This window comes from Ischnura elegans, chromosome 3 (genome assembly GCF_921293095.1).
Source record: "Ischnura elegans chromosome 3, ioIscEleg1.1, whole genome shotgun sequence".
NCBI classification, from domain to species: Eukaryota; Metazoa; Arthropoda; class Insecta; order Odonata; family Coenagrionidae; genus Ischnura; species Ischnura elegans.
Genome location: NC_060248.1, coordinates 51,813,355 through 51,834,901, shown reverse-complemented (window position 1 = coordinate 51,834,901; position 21,547 = coordinate 51,813,355). Strand labels below are relative to the sequence as shown.

The 21,547-nt window shown below is 39.5% G+C and overlaps 1 protein-coding gene and 1 non-coding gene across 3 annotated transcripts in view; both read right to left on the bottom strand.

Annotated features, from left to right (window-relative positions):
• LOC124155785 (large neutral amino acids transporter small subunit 1) overlaps window positions 1-21,547 on the bottom strand; it is an 86,020-nt gene that overhangs the window by 12,010 nt on the left and 52,463 nt on the right. For both annotated transcript variants that reach the window (XM_046529876.1, XM_046529877.1), the window contains exon 5: window positions 18,825-18,966. In XM_046529876.1, coding sequence (XP_046385832.1) covers window positions 18,825-18,966 — 142 coding nt within the window. The remainder of the gene's footprint in view (window positions 1-18,824; window positions 18,967-21,547) is intronic.
• Window positions 15,335-15,416, bottom strand: Trnal-aag. The gene has a single exon. It is a non-coding gene; the product is annotated as a tRNA-Leu (tRNA).

Genomic DNA, 21,547 nt, shown 5'->3' with positions numbered 1-21,547 from the left:
ACGATTTTAACTTTTAGTGGCGAAATGTGATGGAACAAAACTTATCATTACTGATGAAATGCGTTTCAAAAAGTACACAGACATCTTTCCATCCAAATTCACACCATTTCTAAAGTAGATGACGCATAGAGGTGACAATGTTTGTAACAATTCCATCATTAAAGTAACTCAGCACTTTATGAGCTTTGGTGAGTATAGGCGCCAATGGTATTTTTCCGTTTGGCTAAACTCCGTGCGCCGTCTTAATTTTAATGATACGAGCTTCACCAATGACTTATTCAATAACAGGGAACACAGCAAAACATAAGAACATCGCAGTTAATAACGCGCATTTACGATCCATTAGCTCTGAATGAAAACAAAAAAAAATATTCATGAAATATTCATGGATCCCAGGACGACAAACCAAGCAATAGCAGTTGACCCTAATTTGATTGATATGCCCAAGAGAGGGAATACACAAACGAGGAAAGCTAAAGTACGCTTAAGAAGGAATATCGCTCACTCCCACCCCTTCAAGCTATAAGAAGATAGCATAAGGTTGTTCCTGAAAGATAGGAGTGAGCGTTATTCCAGACGAGGAAGTTGCGGGCGTCGTGACGCACAAAAAAAAACTTCGAATGGGACGTAAAGGGGTATAACTGGACAGAAAACGGGTCGAGAGAGGCAGAACGTGACGTCACCGGGATGTTTTCTCAGTAACAAAGCCATTGAGAGAGAGATATGATACGAGAAGAGGGGAGGGTGGGGGTGAAAGGGGTGGCGGATAAAAAGGGAGGAGTAAGGAGGGGAAGGGAGAACTCCATCGTGAGCTTCTCGCAGTCTCATGGGCCCACGAGTATTTTTATACTTGTTTTATATTTCTAACAACCCAAAACAGCATTAATACCTTCATATTGGTGGTTCAATAAATAAATAAAAAATATACAAAGAAAATACGCATAAATGACAGAACAAAGATCAAACGAAAGGGGTTGGAAAGCAGTGAGTATATAAGGTGGCGTTTTAGGAAGGATTTCAAAACGGTGGGAGAGGAGGTGAAGTCCAGGGAAGAATATTTTCAGGACAGGGAGTAATAAAAGGGGTAATTCGGAGAAAAAGAAGGTTGAAAATTGGAGAGGCGGAATCGGGGAATATAAATAAGACAGCTACAACGTAATGGACGAGGAGGAACATGTAAACGAAAGAAGGAAATAATAAGTATGGAAATACCAATCACTCCACGAACTCGATACAACCTTAAGAGGACGTATCACTCCTGCTCGACCCATTATATTTCGCCTCTCTTTGCGGCATATAACAAGTTTACAACTAAGGCTATCATCTTGAAAATTTCAGGATACATAGAATTAGCCCTTTTCAACATTTCAAAACCTGGATCTCAAATCTAAAAATATATATCATGAAAATATCGAGTAAATTCAAGGATATAATGAAGTAGTAGCCAGCGGCGTATCTTATGACCCATTTTTTACTTTTTAAAACTTTATACTCCAATCTTGGACCATCAAACAATGATATAGAGGACGCTAAAAAGAACGCGAGGAAAGGTGGAGACGATGAAGTATATAGCATCGACGAGAATTAACAAATCAGTCACAGAAAATAATCCACACTATTACAGGCTGTTCATTTCAACCGCGTCGGCAGCGCTCACAAAGGAGGAAATGCGCCCACGACAAACAGTAGATGGCACCAAAAGAGGCACCATCAAGAATGGCGCCTTAGAATGACGAAGCCGAACTTACCTTAATGTGGACACAATTTCCTTAATGGAATTAACGTATTTAATTATTAAATTAAGCATTAACGTATACGCTAACTGAGAGTTTCACCCAGAACGTTGGTATAGATCGGTGATGCAGAGTTCGCCTCATACCATGATATAGGCACGTGAATGTCACTTATTCAGGGTAGGGGGGCCAGTTCATTTCGCTGAGTCACCCGCCTTTTGAAGTATTTTTGTTTGCGGGTCTACATCTTCAAACTATCCTCCAAGCCTCCTCAATAAGCGTGCGAGGGTGCTATGACACCAGCCGTAAACAAATTAAAAGGAAATTCGCACACAAAATTCCGCTCAGTATTTATTAAATTCCTTTGCTGTTCCGGGGATAAGCAATTCCGATACCTATCCGTTCGGTAAAATTTCTCTCTTAATTTATCGTTCCTGCTGGTCCTGGAAATAAAGTTGGGTTCTCGTATGATGTTCTTCGTGTCGCTCAGAAAGATATCTATTCTTACTCTGGCATCCTAACGCCCCCCTCCACACACCTGTTGAGGCGGCTTGCGGGGTAGTACCCGGTAGATGTAGATGAATTGCCCAAGCGTAAGGAAGTAAGAGTAATTGAGTGATTTGACAACTTTGAAAAAAAGGTTTGTTGTTAATTCGGCATTTAATCTAATGCATGAAGTGGGTCGCAGATAAAATATTACTTTGCTGAAAATATATTCACTCTATTAATTAGTGAATCGCAAGACGACCAGCGTCGAGCGATGTTGTAACGTATCGAGAAGGAAGAACGTGAGGCTGAATAAAAAGTACGGCGACGCCACTTGAACATAAGAGCGCAGCCGAGCAATTTTGGGAAAAAATAAGAGGACAAAAAGAGTAGGTATATAAAAAGTACAAATATCAGAAAGGGAATTGCGGTCGCAGAGGACACTTACGTATAGGAAAGATATGATGATCGGATCACTATATTAGAGAATAAAGGCAAGCGAAAAGCCTGATAATGAACGTGGCGTTTTACGATACCGAAACATGGACGAGAAAGAGAGAAGCTTAAAGAGTTTTGAGACGTGGGTGTGGAGGAGAATTGAGAAGGTAGGATGGACGGCGAGGAAAAGAAGCGAGGAAGTGCTAGACATGGTGGGTATAAGGAGAAAGCTGCGAGAGGAGATATGGAGATGGCGAATGGTTTGGATGGAGCTGTTACCAAATTGAATGGGTACGCCTATAACCGTGTTAGAAGGTAGAATACTGGGTATGGAGGGAAAGGGAGGAGGATAAAGGAGAGGGATAGAATGAAGGAGAATAACTGTTATAGCGAATTATAAAAAGAGGGAAGTTTAATGTAGAGAAGGGAGGGGAGGCATATGTTGATTCCTGAAATATTCCATCCATACAAACCTGAACCTATAGAATACCTTCGTAATACCTACAGGATATGTGCATAAGTTAAACTGGAACATACATTCACATTGTCCTTAAAAATCCATGGCATTCATGAGACAGAGCTCAACAACGTAGCTGATTCGTTCCACACCACGTGGTGGGGCCACTCCCACTCACAACTGCAGTCCCAATAATCAAACAAGTGAGGGCTGACTATCGAAATACTGTTCGTATCGCGAAGGAGTCGAAGATAAGATAGCGCCAACCTCAGTTACCACCACGAAATCCTTTTTGGCAGAGTATAAATATTGTCTCTCCCACGACATCACAAACGTGCAAACTTGGTGTGGAGGAATTATAAGGGAGCCAAAGAAATGAGTAACTGTTAAGAATAAGATGATATAGCAGAGACATTTAAGAGTATATCAAAGGGATCATAAAAAGACATTATTTCAAGGTAATGAGGTGTGATTGCTATTTAAAGGAAACGTAGAAAATACCATCGCAAAGTATACCCAGTTTTTTTTTATGCTTAGGAAAACCCAAGAGTATAAGGATGAAACAAATTTTAAGACACATGAGAATAAACTTACTTTCAAAACCCAATCCATAAATAATACTGCTCAAATTTAGCAAGGATTACTTAAATTTTTCTATTTAAAAAATGAAACATGATAGATAGTTTAAATAACGTAAAATTATATTTTAAACCTATCTGTATAACAGCTATCACGTTATATTTGACAATTGTTATTGCCACATATGTATCATCTATATTGTCATTTATAGTGGTTATCTCAATGACCAATGCTGTAGAAAATATTTAATAAAATGAAAGTATGTTATGATGGTTCCAATTAAGTTATCGATTTGACTATGCCTACTATGATTTGCTGTATTTAATGAAAAAATAGAAATTTTAAATTCCGGAAATTATTTTGGTAAATATCTGCGGGAAAGCCAGATTTCAGGGAAGAAATAGTCAAATTAATCTATGGAATCTATTAAAAAGTAAGCGTCAATAATTAAAACCCCTAAACAATCCCTCGGAAGTAAGTAGAGGATTTTTCCCCGAGAAATTAATTTTTTCGCTACGCCAAAGGTGATGGTCGAATAGAAAATCTATCGACTTTAAGCACAAGGGGGGGAAGAGTATAACACGTATCGTTTTTGTTATTCTCACAGAAGATTAACAAAAGATTAGCATTACAAAACAAATATGGACACACGCATCAACTATTCAGAAAACATTGGACTAAAATGAATAACTAGCGGAGTATTGTGAAGGCTTATGTAAATGAAATATGTAAAATTAACTCGCAAATTGAATATCGAAGTCACAGGCTCACATTGAAGCATATTTCATGAAGGGCCCAATTACTGTGTCGCGTAGTATATAATGTTAAACATTTTAAGGTTTACCTGTAATCATCTTGAAACGATGCTACCAAGTTACGACAGTAAATATTCATTTATAACCGTCGTAGTTTAAATAATAATTGATACTCAACAGTTTTATTCCTTTAACCACATTGAGTAAGTTCAGCAATTTTTCACGACGCACTTAAACCATTTTCATATACATTCGTATTCCTCCAGTTTAAACCTCGACTGAAATAAACTTTCCCTTGGGAAATCGCTCCCAGGAGAGGAGTCCGATACTCCCAGAGAGTCCTTGGGTAAACGCCGAAAGACAAACCCCATCGCAGATTCAGGATCCGCCCACCAGCTTCCTACCCATCACGCAGTCCGAGAGGAAGGCGATGAAAAAGCAGCAAAAAAAGCCGTTCGACGCAGATCCACGCTCTTCCCGAAACCCCAAAAACACACAACCACCCACGCAGCCATTGCGACCTCAGAAATGACCTCGAGGAGCAAGAAAGATGTGGCCCAAATAAAAAAATACGAAAACGCTGTTCAAAGTAAATTAATGAAGACAAATTTTCCACTAGGAAACTTTAAGATATTATTAACAGGAATTTTTCAAGAGAAGTTGTTTTCTCCAAAACTCGTGCAGTCAACAATTACTGTCGAAAAACTTTGTACACATCACTTGGAGCGGTACTCAGGCATCCTTATTCAATAACAAACGAAAAAAACCGTAACGTGGGCGCACGCATAAGTTTGGAAGTTGGAAGTTTTCACTTCATAATTCTTTCCACGTGATAAGTCGTAAAAATGCCACATTTGCAGGGGCGCCTCATCTTAGCTTCTCCGATATGTCTTGTTGTTCCAAGACCTTAATAGCCCATAAAACGTTTTATTCATCTAAGTTCTTCGACAATGCAAACAATTTAAATTATAAGATTAAGGAAAATTAAGAATAACATAAATATTATCAAAATAAAGCAGGTCGAACATATGAGCGCAGTGGCCACATTGGCATATCACGCGGATGAAACGGTTTTAAGGCACGACTGAAAAGTCAATTTTACAAAGATTACACAGGTCAACAGTGGTTTTGGTGCCGGAGCTTTTAAAGCTGATTTCAAGTATAATTGGGGTGCTGAATCCAAATATGATATTAGTTTTTTCCTATGACCATCACCCATAATCTTTTACGAGTGCACCTAAGTTCACAACTTTTTCCGGCGGACGGGTCGCTAAGCCGTAATCCACTCTCTCTTTCGTTACAATAAAGCTGATTTCGTCCGCGGACATCTCTCCTACCTCATTACCCCGACTTGTATTGTATTTATTACAACATTTATATCCAGTTTAATACCTGTCATCCGTGTTCACAACGCTGATGTAAATGGGTAAGGCTTGTAATCACAGCAATACAGATATAATAAATATTAATATGATAGATGTTAACCATACCATCACAGATTTCCTCAATATTTATCCCCTCCCCAATCATCTTCGACCGAGAAGAAAATTACGGGGCTAACGCCACCACGACTATTGATTGTAAGGACGTGATAAAGCCGGTGCCCTGGGATTGGTAGGAAAATATAGCTCTAAACCACTGGATACCACTGAATTATGACAGAGCAATTGAGGGCAGACAAACACATGAAAAACATCGCAAAAGAACCTGAGAGAGAGTCCACAAAGATTCCCGCATAAAACCTTAACGCACCAGAATATCGTTTCACAATCTCCACTTTGCCAATCATCTTGCACTACCGGAAAGCGTACAAAGGTTTTGAATAGAAAAACACAAAAACACACTCAAATGTCATCTCTCAAGGCTACTCCGCTGAAGATGAATAATATGCAAGAGGATATATAAAACGGAAATCTGCCGTAAAATAATCCTATAAAAAAGCTTGAAACACGAAATATCATCTCTCAAAGCTATGAAAATGTGATACTCATTTTCACTCGCTTCCAACAGTAAGAAAATCCTTCGTCCACAACTACCGATTAATATATTAGCTCAAAAATATTACTGGTTTCTTCGACACAGAAATTATTTCAATGAATACCCCTTCAGTATATGGGACGAACAAAATGCAAGGACGAACACATATTATCATTACCTGAATACACATGTTGTTTTCTAGCTGGAGAGACGTTTCCACCGTCAGATCAACACGTCTAAAAGCCTCATTACACGAAACATTGACTCGTGGGAGTTAATTTCAAAATATCTGAACGCGTGAGTGAACGCAAAAATACATCGTGTAACCATCCAACTTGTGCGACGCTGCATGTACAGATAATAGAACCTGTTCTAATTTGGTTCATGCAATCGTATATTTTCCGTTCAGGTCCACAAAAATCGTTCATGTATTTAGACATTAACTCGTACGAGTTAATATAAAATGTAACCAGGCCAAGATGTCCGTAGAACCAGCAGGGTTGATCCCGTAGTTTAGTAAGGATCAGTGTTTACTTTAACTCCGGATAATTTCTTCAAAATCTATTCCAGCGTCTTTGCTCAAAATTACAATTCCGCAAAAAACTAATATATAATAATAATATCATTTAATTATATTATAAATCTCTTTTACTTTGCCAAAAGCGAATAGCTATCAGCAACTCTCCATTAATTAAATAGAAATGAACGGCACACTCCGTAGAAATGAGATATGTTTTTAAATACTCCCAAGAATTACGAAGGCCAAATCTGGTCCGTAATTTTGCATATAATTTACTCCTTGTGCATCACACAATTTCTTAAAGCATGACCGACGAAATTGATAACTCTATATCAGATATTCTTCAGGAATTTACTGTAAGGAACGACCACACTAAAAAAATCATCTCACAAACACCTTCATTCATTTCACAGAAATGATGCTAGAAAATCACGTTTAACTTAACAAATATGTTCTCACATTCGAGTGCATCATGTCCTGAGAATAAAATGAAGTCCTTCGCCGAAGGCTGGAGAAAATCAAGAAGTTCAATATCAATTCATGCTTGTTTGACGAAATAATATCATACGCTAAATCAGTATGGTTGTCACAGTGTGCACCAAAAATCCTAGTTTATGAATTACGTGAATGAATTTTATAAATTTAATACTGAGGATAATAATGACAGATTTGCATGGATTATTGTGAGATATCTAGAATTTTTTGACACAATAGGGAAGTGCACTAATTTTTTTTTATTGCTGAATTTGAAAGTTTAGCCTAAAAGAGAAACATTAGTATAGTCACTTTTATTTTCTGCATCTGGGGAATGCACTTTAAAACGTTTTGAAAGTCGGAAAATTTCATGTTGCGCTGAAACACAGTGCCTCCATCTTGATTGAGATGTGACGTCACAAGGCAGTAGTCACCAGTGGAGTATCGCTGTATTCCGTCGCCTTCTTTAGCGCGGCGAGAGTTTCCGGGAATCGGTGGAGTTTGCTTCCTAAAAATGTCGTCTAGTACCGAAAACATGAATTCAAAATAGAATTATAAATGTTTTTTTGTTCCAAATTTCATCTCGACGTCGAAACAAAAGCCTGGAGAAGATATTCATTCCCGTGCCTTAAGCACAAGCTATACGGAATAAATGGTTCAAGGCTGCTCCTGACTCTTACCTATCGATGATATTCTGTTTTGAAGATCATTTGAAGGTATTGTAAGATCAAATTGATATTTATATTATAATAATTTACTTAATAGGTACCTCAGTCACATCAGAAAGTGTGTTGAGTCAAAATATAGCATCTTCCGCGTAGACCTACGTAATTTATAAACTGAAAGTAGTTTGGTTAAAGAATTATGGCGCGACTGTTTTTTTACACGACCGGGCAAAATGCGTACTTTGCCCATGATATGTGCACATATGATAGCAAATGATTTTTGTTAAAGTTAATCTTTATTTGTTGAAATTAGTACATTTATAGGTGATACAGAGATAAAGGTACACGGCAGGTCGCGCGGCGTAATTTGTACTCCACTGGTGACGGGTTCATCTTGCTGATCTAAAAAATTAGCTACAATACCTCGAACTTTGAAAACTCGCAATATAGGCAGTCAAAGTACATTGTAAGAATACACGAGACCATTATAGCCCAGAATGTACGTACAATGTCGAAATCCTTGGTTTTCAAAGATTGACGTATTTTATACGCCAGCGCGCCCGGTCCAGGGTTATCAACTTTTATTTCATCCTATTTGTTTGTTGAAATTATATTTCAGAATGGTTCTTTTAGCACTGCTACTGAGGTAAACTGGAAGGTACTGAGGTATGTACTGAGTAAGTAAACTCCCTTTGGAGTAATGTGAATTACATGTGTTCGAGATATATGGCATTTTATATTCGCTTTGTGTTCTTATTAATTATGCCTGTACGCATATAGTTGCCGCGAGCCTTTAATGGTATGTGCTCTTGCAAGAGTGGTTTTCATTTTTAATGTGGAAGTTGGTCAGTATAAGCAAAGAAAAAATGAACATTTTAGCTCACACCAACCCTTGTAGTCATCGTATCTCTGCGTTTGTAATGACACTGCTAAAATACCTAAACGCCATAATGATGATAAAAAATTGTCTCATGTCAATGATTGCTGCTATTATAATTAATGATAAACTTGATGCCGTATGATCACAATGAAGACAACAAAAAATAATGCCCTGACATAGCATTGAACCACAGTCCTTCGGGTGAGGTCTGTCCTCAGAATCGTGCACGCTACCACTACCCCATCCGACCCATTAGATACATGCGGATGTTTTGAATTTATATATATAACTTGTAAAAAGTAACGCATGAAAATTAATTAATTACAGCCTAACTAACGCCCTAATTGAAAAAGATGCAGCAAGGTACGCGGTCTCCCCTTGTTAGCCTTAACGTCTCGCATTTCTATGGAGCGTTGAACCTGTCCTCCTTATTCAAAAATTCAGTAACCATAAATGCATCAAAGTTTGGTATACCATTTATAAATCGTTGGAATTTTCCTTCTCCCAACCAAGACTATCTTTTCTTGAACCCATCCTGGACAGCGAACCATTGCAACAACCAGCCAGCTCGGAAATAATGCTAACGTCCCATGATTCTAGTTGCGAAGGGCGAACGTTCCGGCCGGCGTGAATACATATGCAACGAATAAGTCTTGCAGCAAACGTCTGAAATAGGTTTATTAGTTTGACTCGGTTCTTACAAAAAAAGTTTTGGCATGATAAACGGCATTGTGCCAAAATATACCCAGCGAAAAATAAATGCCACCATGCATTTATTAAAGATTCAATGTGCTATTCGTACTACTCTTTCCAAACTTGAAGTTGACACGTAAATGAATATTAATATATTACGCAATGATGAAGTCGTTTACTCAAAAGAGAAGCAGCCACATATATATTCTGAAGATATTTTATGACAGCAAAAAACGGATACCCTCAAATTCTGTAATTTTTCTATGCAATAATAGTGGTAGAACTAAACGGTGTAGAAGCTGCCTTCTGCTACTGCCTTGTGACGTCACGGCCAATATTCAACATGGACACCCGTTTTAGCGGCCTTTGAATTTTTCCATATTTCAGACGGTCATCTCGAATCAAGTATTCACTATTAGGATTTAAACTGTGGTTTTACGACATTATGTTATTCTGAACTCTAATTTAAAAAATGTGTTTGGTGCATTTGAAACACTAGTGCACTTCCCTATTCAGTAAATTTTACCAGAAATGCAATTATTTCACTCCGCTGAAGATGAATAATATGGAAGAGGATATGTAGAAACGGAAATCTGCCGTAAAATAATCCTATAAAAATGAACAATCACAAATTTCAAAGTAATCGTGATTGTTCAAAATGAAAAATACAATGAGTGTCATAATTTTGTGTATTAAAGCTGTAGAGAGCTACAATAAACTTGTACAATGGGCAAAGACTATAGGGTTCCTCTCTTATTCACGCAATGGAAGAACGACACCCAAGGAACATAATCTCAATTTGAATAAAAATGACCTCGTTTCAACATACCCCGTTATAAATATTTTACAAGTCCGCCTGAAATACACAACTCTACCGTATACGCAAAAGGTAAAATGATCATTACTGTCTCTTCACTTAATTATCAAATACTTTCCATATAATATCAACCGATAAAGTTAACCTGAGAGGCAGTCAATGCCATCAACTGGAAATGGGTATCGTAATGGTACATCCACTGCAACTTACAGTTGATTTAAAAAGGCTTCGCCCTACTTCGGGATGTTACGGGAGAAAGAGCCCTTTGAGGGTTAGCAACACCAGAGGAGAACGTTGAGAGAAATGGGGAAGATGGTAAGGGTGGGGTTGGAGGGAGAAAGTGGGGGAGGAGAGAGGCACACGAGGGCGGGAGACAACTCTTCAGGGAGGCTGAGATCCTAGATCGATAATTCGCAGCATCTTCCCGCTACATTCAGTGCCTTCCCACGCCATCAGATTCGTCCGCAGGGAGGGAGGACTGACAGAGAAGCGAAGGCTGGGTGGGTCGCTTTTAATTTCCAATTGGAACGGGACGGGGGAGGCCATGGTAAGGGCCGAGTTAATCGCCACGGAGGGAGGGAATGATGGGCGAGACGGGTGCCATTAGCCGCCGACTCCTAAATCATCGCACTTCTTCGCTCGCACCCGCCTGCCGTTCCTTCCCCCGCGGCCCCGCCCCCTTCCGCGGAGAGAGAATGCAACAAGTTGCGAATCGCCAGGACGCGGTGCGGAGGAGTGAGAGGCGCTCATTTCTCGATTCCCAACGAATACAGTCTTTCGCTCTTACCATCATCATTCACTCAGGTATGAAATGGTGCTTTTTGGAGGCGACCGACAGACAGAGGTAATTTGCACCATGAAGGAAGGGTAAGTAGGGGAGGCTGGAGAGAAACCCGGCGTCGAAATTAGCCTGCACTTAACGAAAGGCGCCAAGAGGACCACAGCTTAACGACCCATCCGACTGACGGAGTGTTGCGCTTGAAAAGTCCTCCACACAACATTAAAGCAGGAATCGGGCAGTCTCTGAAAATTCTATCCCACCGCTGGGATTTGAACCCGATAAATGCATACCTGTAATCATATTTTGCTATCCATGATGGGTATCACTTCAAAAAAGTCAGAAGAGAACGCAACAAAAGCTAGATAGCCTTGAATTGATTGATTCTTTCTCACATTCTAATCTTATACCACCAAAACATTCACCATATCACACTAACACCACAAGCAACTGCCACGCAATTACGGCCAAACACCCTACACGTGCACTACACTCTGCATTGATGCACTAAATCACTCATTACCCGTGAAATCCTGGTGTCGGCTTTCGCGGTGAGATGAGGATTCAGCGTGGAAGTTTTCGGGGTTACTACCGCGTAGATTTATTTCTGCAGACGAAAGTTTCGCCGGCATTGCAGCAGGCTTCTTCAGGTCATGGTTTAGCATATACTTTACACCCAAATCGTTTCGGCGTCAAAATATTGGAAACTATCGTCTGCAGAGATGAACGCGGTAGTAACCCCGAAAACCTCCGCGTTGGTCACTCATTACCGATGTTGTTTTTACAATTTCACACACGGAGATTTCTTCATTGTAAAGTCACAATGCAGTCCCCATTACTTAACGAACAATTTGCGTACCTGAAATGCGCAAATCACTGATTTTGAGTCAAAATTTAATAGGAATAGTTATTTCATGCGGCAGAAATAACGTACTTTCCACTCAATCAACGCAATATTCACACAATCCACTCAACCCATGACTACGTTTGTCTCAAGACGTGAGCTTCGAGCCAAACCAAAACTTTCCTCCTTCTTTCTTTGGCGTCCGGCTGAAGACGTTATTTTGTTCCTTGGATAAGTCTGCTGTGTATGTGCTTTAGACCCAAATCCTTTCGGCGTCAAAATATTGGAAATGCTACGAAGCTGGTTGAATGTTAAAGCAAACTATTTATAACTTTTGCTCATTGCAGCTCCGCAATTCTTACACTTTCAAAATCAGGCCGCTCGATCTCACATCACCGCAAAAATATTTTCACCAAGATCCATCCTAGTCTATTAATACTCTCCCCGACCAATACTATGTCTTGGAGGATATTAAGCAATAATTCTATTTAAAGGAACGAACATTTTCCACGAAAATTTGGCAATAGGGTAGTTTCATTCATCAAAGAAAACGAAAGGCATTGATTGCGATTCGTTACCCACCATTAGAGTATTCATTAAATACAAATTATTTGGTTTTAGAAATCCCAGTTTAGACGAATGGCAATGGTAAATTTTAACCGCATTTGAAAGAGGCCAGATTGGCGCCCATATGATGCCACTCCACGTGACGTCACAGGGACCTAGTTTCTATACGAGTGGATAGGAGTTTTACATTGTCTGAGATTACCAATAACTGCATAAGGCACAGAGCTCAGGGAAACATCTATTAATCATCACTTACTAAAATTGCATATGGTCGGAAAGTTTCCTTCGTTTGATAGGGTATTAATAATCCTTATTTAAGCCAGACGCTACCTCCCTACAGGGTACTCTGCTACTTGATAGCACCCTGCATCGTAGCGGCGCTGATAGCCTCGCACCAAGGTGACCTCACACGGCGGTAGCCGGAACCAGAATGACGTCACACGGGCTTTTCCCAACATTCATACATAGCCGTCGCGTTTTCGCGCGCTTGAAAATTTTCTTTTTTCATTTAATCGCGAAAAATAGATATTTTCATTTAAAAATCTATAAGCGTGAAATACGTACTCCAGGAGTAATAACCTTTGACCTTTCAAAATTTTTAGGACAAAGTTTGTGGCGCCACTTCTGCTTCTCCAGGAAATTTAGTTTCCTCTTGTAATTTTGTTGTCATCGTTTAAGCGTGAATATATATGCACTCAGCAACAGCAACGCTTTTACTCCACTACGCCACCGCAACTACTTGCGAAATTAGTCTTATAATACGTTAAATAGAAAGCAACATTGAAAACCGGGGCAAGTACTCAGTAAATGCACATTAAATAATTACTAGCTCCAACATATATCGAACCCAGTGTCGTAATTAGGAATATACTTTTGTGGGGGATAGGTGGCCAGGGGGGCGACCCCCCCAGGCAACGGGGTATCCTGGGGTTAGTCACCGGTCGGTATTTAGTGACTCGTCGCAAGACACCATATTAATAAATGATCTTTATTTTAAGGCGATGGAGTTGTTTTCTGTCAAAACTAGACGATGGTTTTAAATTTTTATGGGGCTTTTCTATTTCTATGGGGCTTTGGGGGGGGGGGGGGGGGGGGAGGGATCCATTGGCCACTGATCGTAACAGAATGAAGAATTTGCAAGTAATTTCCCCCTCTGATTGTGAGTGCATATATCTTCACGCGCAAAAGAAATATTTTCGGTGCGTAGCCAATGATAACAAAAGTAGTAAGGGAAACTTAACTTTCCTCGAGGAGCAGAAGTGGCGCCACAAACTTTGTCCTCGAACTTTTGAAAGTGACTACACCTTGGGCGGAGAATGTCATGGCGGAATTCAGCGTCTGAATTAGAGTCAATTTGTTTTCACGATCCACTCATCTACAAGTGTCGACCTCGGATTCCAATTCTCTCTTTGAGCTAATTTTGCACACAGAAAAACATTAATCAAAAACATCTGATGTCAAGGGCATTTACAAGTAAACAAAACCATGAGTGAGCGAACCACAAGTATCCAAAAATAGCACATCAAGAGATAAATGGAGACAATAATGCCAATCAAGTAAATTGGTCTGTCTTATGACATTCCAAACCTTTCCCTATTTTAATGAGCGTTGGAATCGAAGATAGTGGCGGTGCTTTTGACATGAAAAATTGGAATGCGAAGACGAAAGAGTGAAAAAAGGAAATGCAAACGAATTGCCACTTGAACTCTTAATAAAAAAAGTAAACGATGGGATATCGGATGAGGCCGAAGTAAAGGCAGTCATTACTTAAATAATGGAGCAATACAATGAAATACATTCATCTTTACCGAAAACGCATTCCACCACATATCGGAAACTTCAGTAGACTTTTTATATAGAAGTTTATTGGAATGTTTTGGATAAACCGTCCGCGAAGCGAGAGAGACATTTATCCTGATGTACAATATATTTTATTTTAAAGAACATACATCACTATTTTAAACAAGATAACTGTTATGCTTCGACATGAGAGACCATTTAATAACAGAGTTGGAGGCTGTCGTAAAAATAGGCACATAATTACATTAAAAGTAGATAATTAATAGTAGGTTTCAAACCTTAGGGTATTTAATTCATTCTCACGTCACGCCTTATTTGAAATCAAATATCGAATGAAAAAATTGGAGGGGTGATTCAATTCGTCTACAATATAAAAAAGGAGTAGTAAAGAAACGATCACAAAGCGTAATGCAGCGTTTACTCAGAGAACTTGGAGAACAGATTACAAGTGATGTTACTTACTTTCAAAAAGTGACGCTTACGAGTAAAAAGTTCATAAAAGCAATCGTCACATGTAATTTTATAACTTTTACTCGAATACAAGTTATGACTGATATTTTCAATACACAATTCACAATCAATGCTAACTTCAAAATTGTTTAAATTATCTACAGTAATATACTTGTAATGAGTAATTCCTTAAGGATTCCTAGGACCACGGATTGCTGACCATTGATAAGAACATTCAAAGCATTGTATGAGTTCATCAAATGGTTTAAAATAACTCACATCCAGACATACGCGTAAAAGAAAGAAGAATGAAAAGAATAGTTAACAAGGAGGTATCACACTACATTGAGGTACAGCGAAGGCAATGTAATACGCAAAACAATAACGCACCTTTCAGCAACTGATCTCATGATAAAAAGTGTGGCAGCGGTGGGATTCGAACCCACGCCTCCGAAGAGACTGGTGCCTTAAACCAGCGCCTTAGACCGCTCGGCCACGCTACCCATATATCAAGACAAAGATGTAATTTTATAATTAGAAACTGTCGGGGAGGATGTTCGAGAGAGGGGAGCAGCACTGTTAGAATCTCCAACGAAGCTGCAAAAAAAAAGCAAGCTCGTTCGATATGGCTTTCCATGACTAACTGTAAGACTATGCTATAACAAGGACGATTTTCGTTTCTTGCGCATTCGACCACGATTAAAATTACAAAATCCGAGATTACGCGGTGAGATATGAGTACAGTAAAGTAGACCAAAGGATGATGTTCACCATGAAAAAATATTTACCTTAGCCGGGATTAGAACCCGGATTCCCCATTACTGGTCAGACGTGTTAGCCCGTTACACCACCAAGCCATTTTTTCAGACCGAACTTCAGGATGGGTTTTACTAGTAGGTATAGCGGAATAAATGGTGTATGTTTGGTGAGAACTAACCCATACCGCGTAATTATGCGTGCAATTGCGAAAACACCTGCATATAGCAAAGTGCATGCTGGGGAGAAATACTAAACCCCTAATTCCAACCCTAGAGATGGCTCGTAGGGTAAGATGCAGCTGAAAATGGTTCTGAGTGGCTGGAAACGACGATAGCGTTGACTTTTCCGGTATTTATTTCGAGATGAAATTTTAAGCGTCGGTACATAAATGGGAAGCCTCTCAGTTCGACTTAAAGACGTCCCTTTTGGGTGTACCCGCATCACAGTTAAGATTACTGACTAGTGCACTAGTCCTGGCGAGATAAAAAAGAGTTTAGGACGAGATTAGTCAGGGACGCCCTCGAAATAAAAAGGAGTAAAAACAATTTTAACAGAGACTAAGAACAGACCATTAGCTCATCCTGACTTCTTGTCATTTCGAAAGAAACGAAGAAATTTCGAGAAAGCCGCATACCTATCCTCAACCTTTCACCCATCCCCACCATCTTCACGATGCTTAAAAACATTTATGCGCAACAGATATATTACCCTGGATTACCCTGGGGAGGTCTCCAGCAGCCAAGACGAAACACTGTTGGTCAGTAATCCAAACCGTGACACAAAAGAGAATATCGCAGGACATCATGGACCGCGAAAGATTTAACCTATCGTTTGATTTTTATTTTATTATTCTTTTTATTCTCAAATCACCGAATACAGCTCTCATAGACCATTTTATACTAGGGTATTCAACAAATTTAATAATTAAAAGTACACGAACAACCATGCCCTGGATAGGGGAAACTTACCTAGGCGGGACTCGAACTCGCGACCTCATGTTTGGTAGGTGAGGACTTTACCCCGACGACACCGACGATTAAAGACGCCCAATGCAACGGTGGTAAAAGTTACCATTCATAAACAACATACTTATCCCATTAAAATATTTGTAGCATCACCCGATGCTCTCTGGGGTCTTTCATCATTTACGGTTTTCCGAGTTTCCCACTGGGTCGACGGTATCATAACAGCCGAAGTTTCGCGACTACGCACTAGGTAGTAGACGAAGTTTCGCGACTACGCATTGGGTAGTAGCCGAAGTTTCGCAACTCGCGTCAGCCTTGAGGATGGAACCCGACTACAGTTCCTTCACGTTGGCAACCATGAAACCATTAACCCACTGGGAAACCTGAAACGTATGTATTACACACATACTACGAAAAAAATCTGCCAGATTCATATGCGACTAAAGGGTTATATCAGTCATTGCGTCACGTATATCGGAAAAGAAGACCGTGAGAAAAGGACAAATCCTTTCGGAGCTAAGGCCGGGGGTGGTATTCAACACCGGGATTTTCCTTCTACCTTCATCTCCGCCTCTAAACCAACCTCGCACCAATTTCCAGGCGCGCATAGAATTCCACAAGCCTTCCCAGAGCACATCATTTGTCTTCTGTTCCCTCGCAAACAATACGTGGGAGCACTCAGGGTTGGGTCGCCCCATGAAATCTTGTTGAATTAAACATGATGACTCGATCTTCGAAGGAATGAAGACGAAGAGAAACATAGGACCTTTAAGAATGAGGTCTGTAAATATATCTATGACTATCTAAAATAATATGTTAATTCATTGACAGAAAAGACAGAGCTACAGATAATTCATCACTTTTTACTGTATCGGATCGGAAAAGTTATTTCCATGATACTTGTGAGTAAAACAATGCCTCAACTACATTTCAACGCTCGAGGTATTATGATAAATTACTGAAAATGGGAGTTACGGATTTCTTTTAACAAAGCAACAGGTACCCTTGCACCTAACATTTTGTACAAAATCAAATCGGTATATTTAAACAAAAATTTACCAAATAATGGTTTAATAAATTCGAAACTCCAAATTTTAAGAAGATCCTGTGGAAATATACGTACTTAATGAATAGTATCTGATAAGAATCTATGTCGAGGAAAATGATTTTTCTCCTTTGGAATTTTCACTCTTGGTATAGGAGTTGGCGACGTAAAAGCATACCATTCATAGCATGCTATGCAGTGAAGTTATGAATTCGCTGTTATTGAATCCCTTTACCTTATCCGTTAGTTTCGAATATGCGAAATCAAATCCAAGATCTACTTCAGTCTGAGGTCTGAACCAGAGGTAGAGTGATAATTCAAGATTGAATCAGGTTACGGCCCCTGATCCTGGGTGATAAGCGTTATTTTAAAGCATCCCCATTTCAAACTATAAAATTTCCCTAACAAACTTTACAAGGAAAAAAAACACGCGCGGAGAGGAATATGACGCGCTAGATCGAGGCACTATATCCTCCCCATGACTGGCAATAAATTTCGCCTCATTAGTCGCGGATCGATAAGATTGGCTTCGCTTCGAGAAATGTTGCTCGAGCGGAAAGGAGGGCAACAAGTGGGGACTGAATGGAGCACGGACGAAAATGGGCGATGAATAGAGGCGAACGCACAAACCAATCAGGGATTAGGAGCGCTCGGGGACGGGGTAGGGGGATAATTCGATTCCCAGAGAGCCGAAGAGTTAAGATGAATCCGAGTGTCGCCCGAACTGAGGGTCACACTCAAGTTTCGGGAGTTCGCAAAGGGGGGCGCCATCCGCCACTCAATTGTCTTGTTTATTCGATCCTAAACATTAATTATAAACACGAGCGCTCGAAATGGAAGCTGGTGACAGCTCAGTTATCGAAAGCCAAGTCCAATATAAAGAGGGACTTCGCACACGAGGCCAGGTGAGTATAAAATCTCTAAAATGCAAAAGTATTTCTATAAATTTCTAAGGAGGCAATGCAAGCAATCCATTCAGGGCGATATGAAATTAGGTGATGATGCAATGTTTTAGCACATATGACAAGCAGAAGATAGGTAAAATAAACCGATGAAAGACCGCGAGGATACAGACAAAAATAATTCCATTGCTAGAGAGGAATAAGTCGATTAAGTACAGAATCAATTCGATATCTACTCACTTATGAGGCTCCTGCAGCTCCTCTGTGACGAAATTCAGGTAATTCCATCCTCCGTAAGCGAAGAGACCGGAATAGAACGCGAAGCAAATGCTCGCGAAGTCTTGAGGAGTTTCAAATGATCCAGTCAAATGTGACTCCCCACCTGAAAATTAAATGATTCATCAAAAATTAAAAGAAGATAGATTCACGAAATCCATCATACAGAAACTCTAAAAGCAGTTTTTATGAATGAGAGGGATCGAAATAACATAAAATATATGGAAAATTTTATAGCCATGGCTTGACGGAAAAAATAAAATAAGCGAATTTTTCCGCAATAGTTTTTTGTCCACCAGGACCTTTCAAGATCCCAAAAGGCAAGCAATGCTTCCAACTCATCACGCTATTGGAATATAAAACTGTCAGAAAGAACATGAGAAAAAGAGTTTTATCAAGTACTTGTAGGCTTTTCTTGGGTACTATCGATATCCCATTTGCTCGAGCTTGGAGAATGTTGGGAAATATGAGAGTAAAATAGTAAGGGTCCTTGAAACGTTTCGTCATCCTTTATATTTTGAAACGGGATGGCTTTTATGATCAAAATAGCTCTACGTAGAGGGTTTTAAACTAATTTTTACACTTTTAATTATCTAAGAAATTTATATAAATTCATGATTTTTCAATATTTTGTTTTCATATATGAAGGAAAGTGATTCTGTTTTCATATTTCGAGGGGGGGAGGGGGGCGAACCCCCCACCTCCCCTCTCGCTACACCACTAGGGTCAATATTAATAATAATGATATCCGCTGAAATATTGAAATATCACCCATTAATTAAACGGTACATCAACATTTTCGCAAAGCTGTGGCATCCAATATAGATTGGGGTAAGACCCAACGACTGTGGCTGTGGGATACAACGAGTTGGTTATCACAGCCATCTCTTACCCAGCCATTTAAAATAGCTCCCTCGTCCAACTAAATGGATAGCGCCCCAGCAGCCATCTAAATTAGGTGTGGGATCCAACTCTTGGATACCACAGCCATTTTTTCTTTCAGTGATAGGAATTTATTTAGGGACTAGTTAGACGAATGCACAATGCAGACACTTTTCATGAGTAGGCAAACGTTGTTAGATTAGAACACATCGTGCGCTAATTACTTCTGGCCTACCGCGCTATGGTGTTAACACCGCAAGACAATACCCTCCCTCATTTCGACTCCGCTGAGCAGTAGGTAGAGGAAGAAAATGAAGGCAAATGGCTTAATAGCCGTCCACCTTTCTGGCCTCTTGCACCTGTCCTTGGTGAACTCTCCATGGGAATAAGTTGTACTTAGCACGAAGCCTGTATACAGAAGAAAATTCATTCCTGAAAGCGTTCTATTCCCGAAGAAAACAGATAAAATACCTTTAAGCATAAATAAAAGGATAAACATAAAGCATAAAAATTTCTATTTTATGACCGGCTTCGGCTATTAAACCATTATCAAACACAGAAAGTATGAAAAAATATGGTGGGGTCAGGTTTATATATACCTACTATGTTTCTAATGGAGTGGGGTTGGTTCCGATCAGGGATTGGTAATTCCTGGAGGGGAAGGGGGAGGGGGAAACAAAGTTTGTCATTCGGGTTGTGGGGGTGGGGGATTTGGGAGGGTGATGAGTAATGAGGATGGGTTGGGAAAGGTTATGTCGTTAACGCAAGGTTTCCGTTCGTTGCTATCTCCCGGATTTCCAAGGCATCCATTCTCCTTCCTTTACTGGTAAAATGGAGTATTTCAGGATCGAAACTGCTTAGGTGCCCCATTTCCTAGAGGTGCCGGGCGAAAGCTGACTTATCAACCTTGTTCTTCCAGCATGCCTTGTGTTCCTTCATCCTTGTCTTGAAGTTTCGTCCCGTTTGGCCAATATAGCATGAATCACAATTGCTACATTTTAATTTATAAATACCAGATTTTAATTTGGGTTCAATTACATCTTTAGGATTATTTAAAAATATTCCCAAGGAGTTTTTATTACAAAAAACAACCTTGTATTTATTTTTAGGGATTGCTTGGGTTACAACATTGAATAAAGGGCCAATAAAAGATATTTTACACCATTTTGTTGAAGTGCTAGGTTCGACGGGTAGCAAGGAACTTGACTTGGAGTAAGCAATTTCAAGACAAGCTTCAAGTTTCGATTTAATTTTAAAAGAATCGTAGCTTCACGATGGTTTACACCGAGTTTTCTCAATCCATTAGTTGGGTGCCTTGAATGGCCAATGGTGGAAACAAATATGAAAACGAAGAATGGAAATACATTGGAATCACATTGGTGTAGCATTTAAAAATGAATCATTATGCCATACAAGCATGAATTTAAGTTAATTTTATGATAAGAAACTAAAACAATGAACTTTTATGCAGTTGTAAAAAAATAAAATTATCTACTCGGTCTGAAAGGTGACGATATAAAATCATTCCGCTGAATTGAAATTAGGCTATCAGTTGGGCTTGAAGAAAACGAGTCCTAACGTTTTTTTAAGACCAGAAGTAAAAAAATTGAAAAGACTAAAAATAAGGACAAAGTAAACATTGATAATATTCTCTCAAACTCATTACAAAATGTTTTAAAAATGAATAAAATGTTAGCCCAAAGCAGAAATTTTTCCCGGGAAGGGTGACTTCGGGGCAGATTAACCCCAGAAGTGCCGCTCGTTCAGGACAAATAAATATAAGCACGCGCTCGTAAATATTTAAA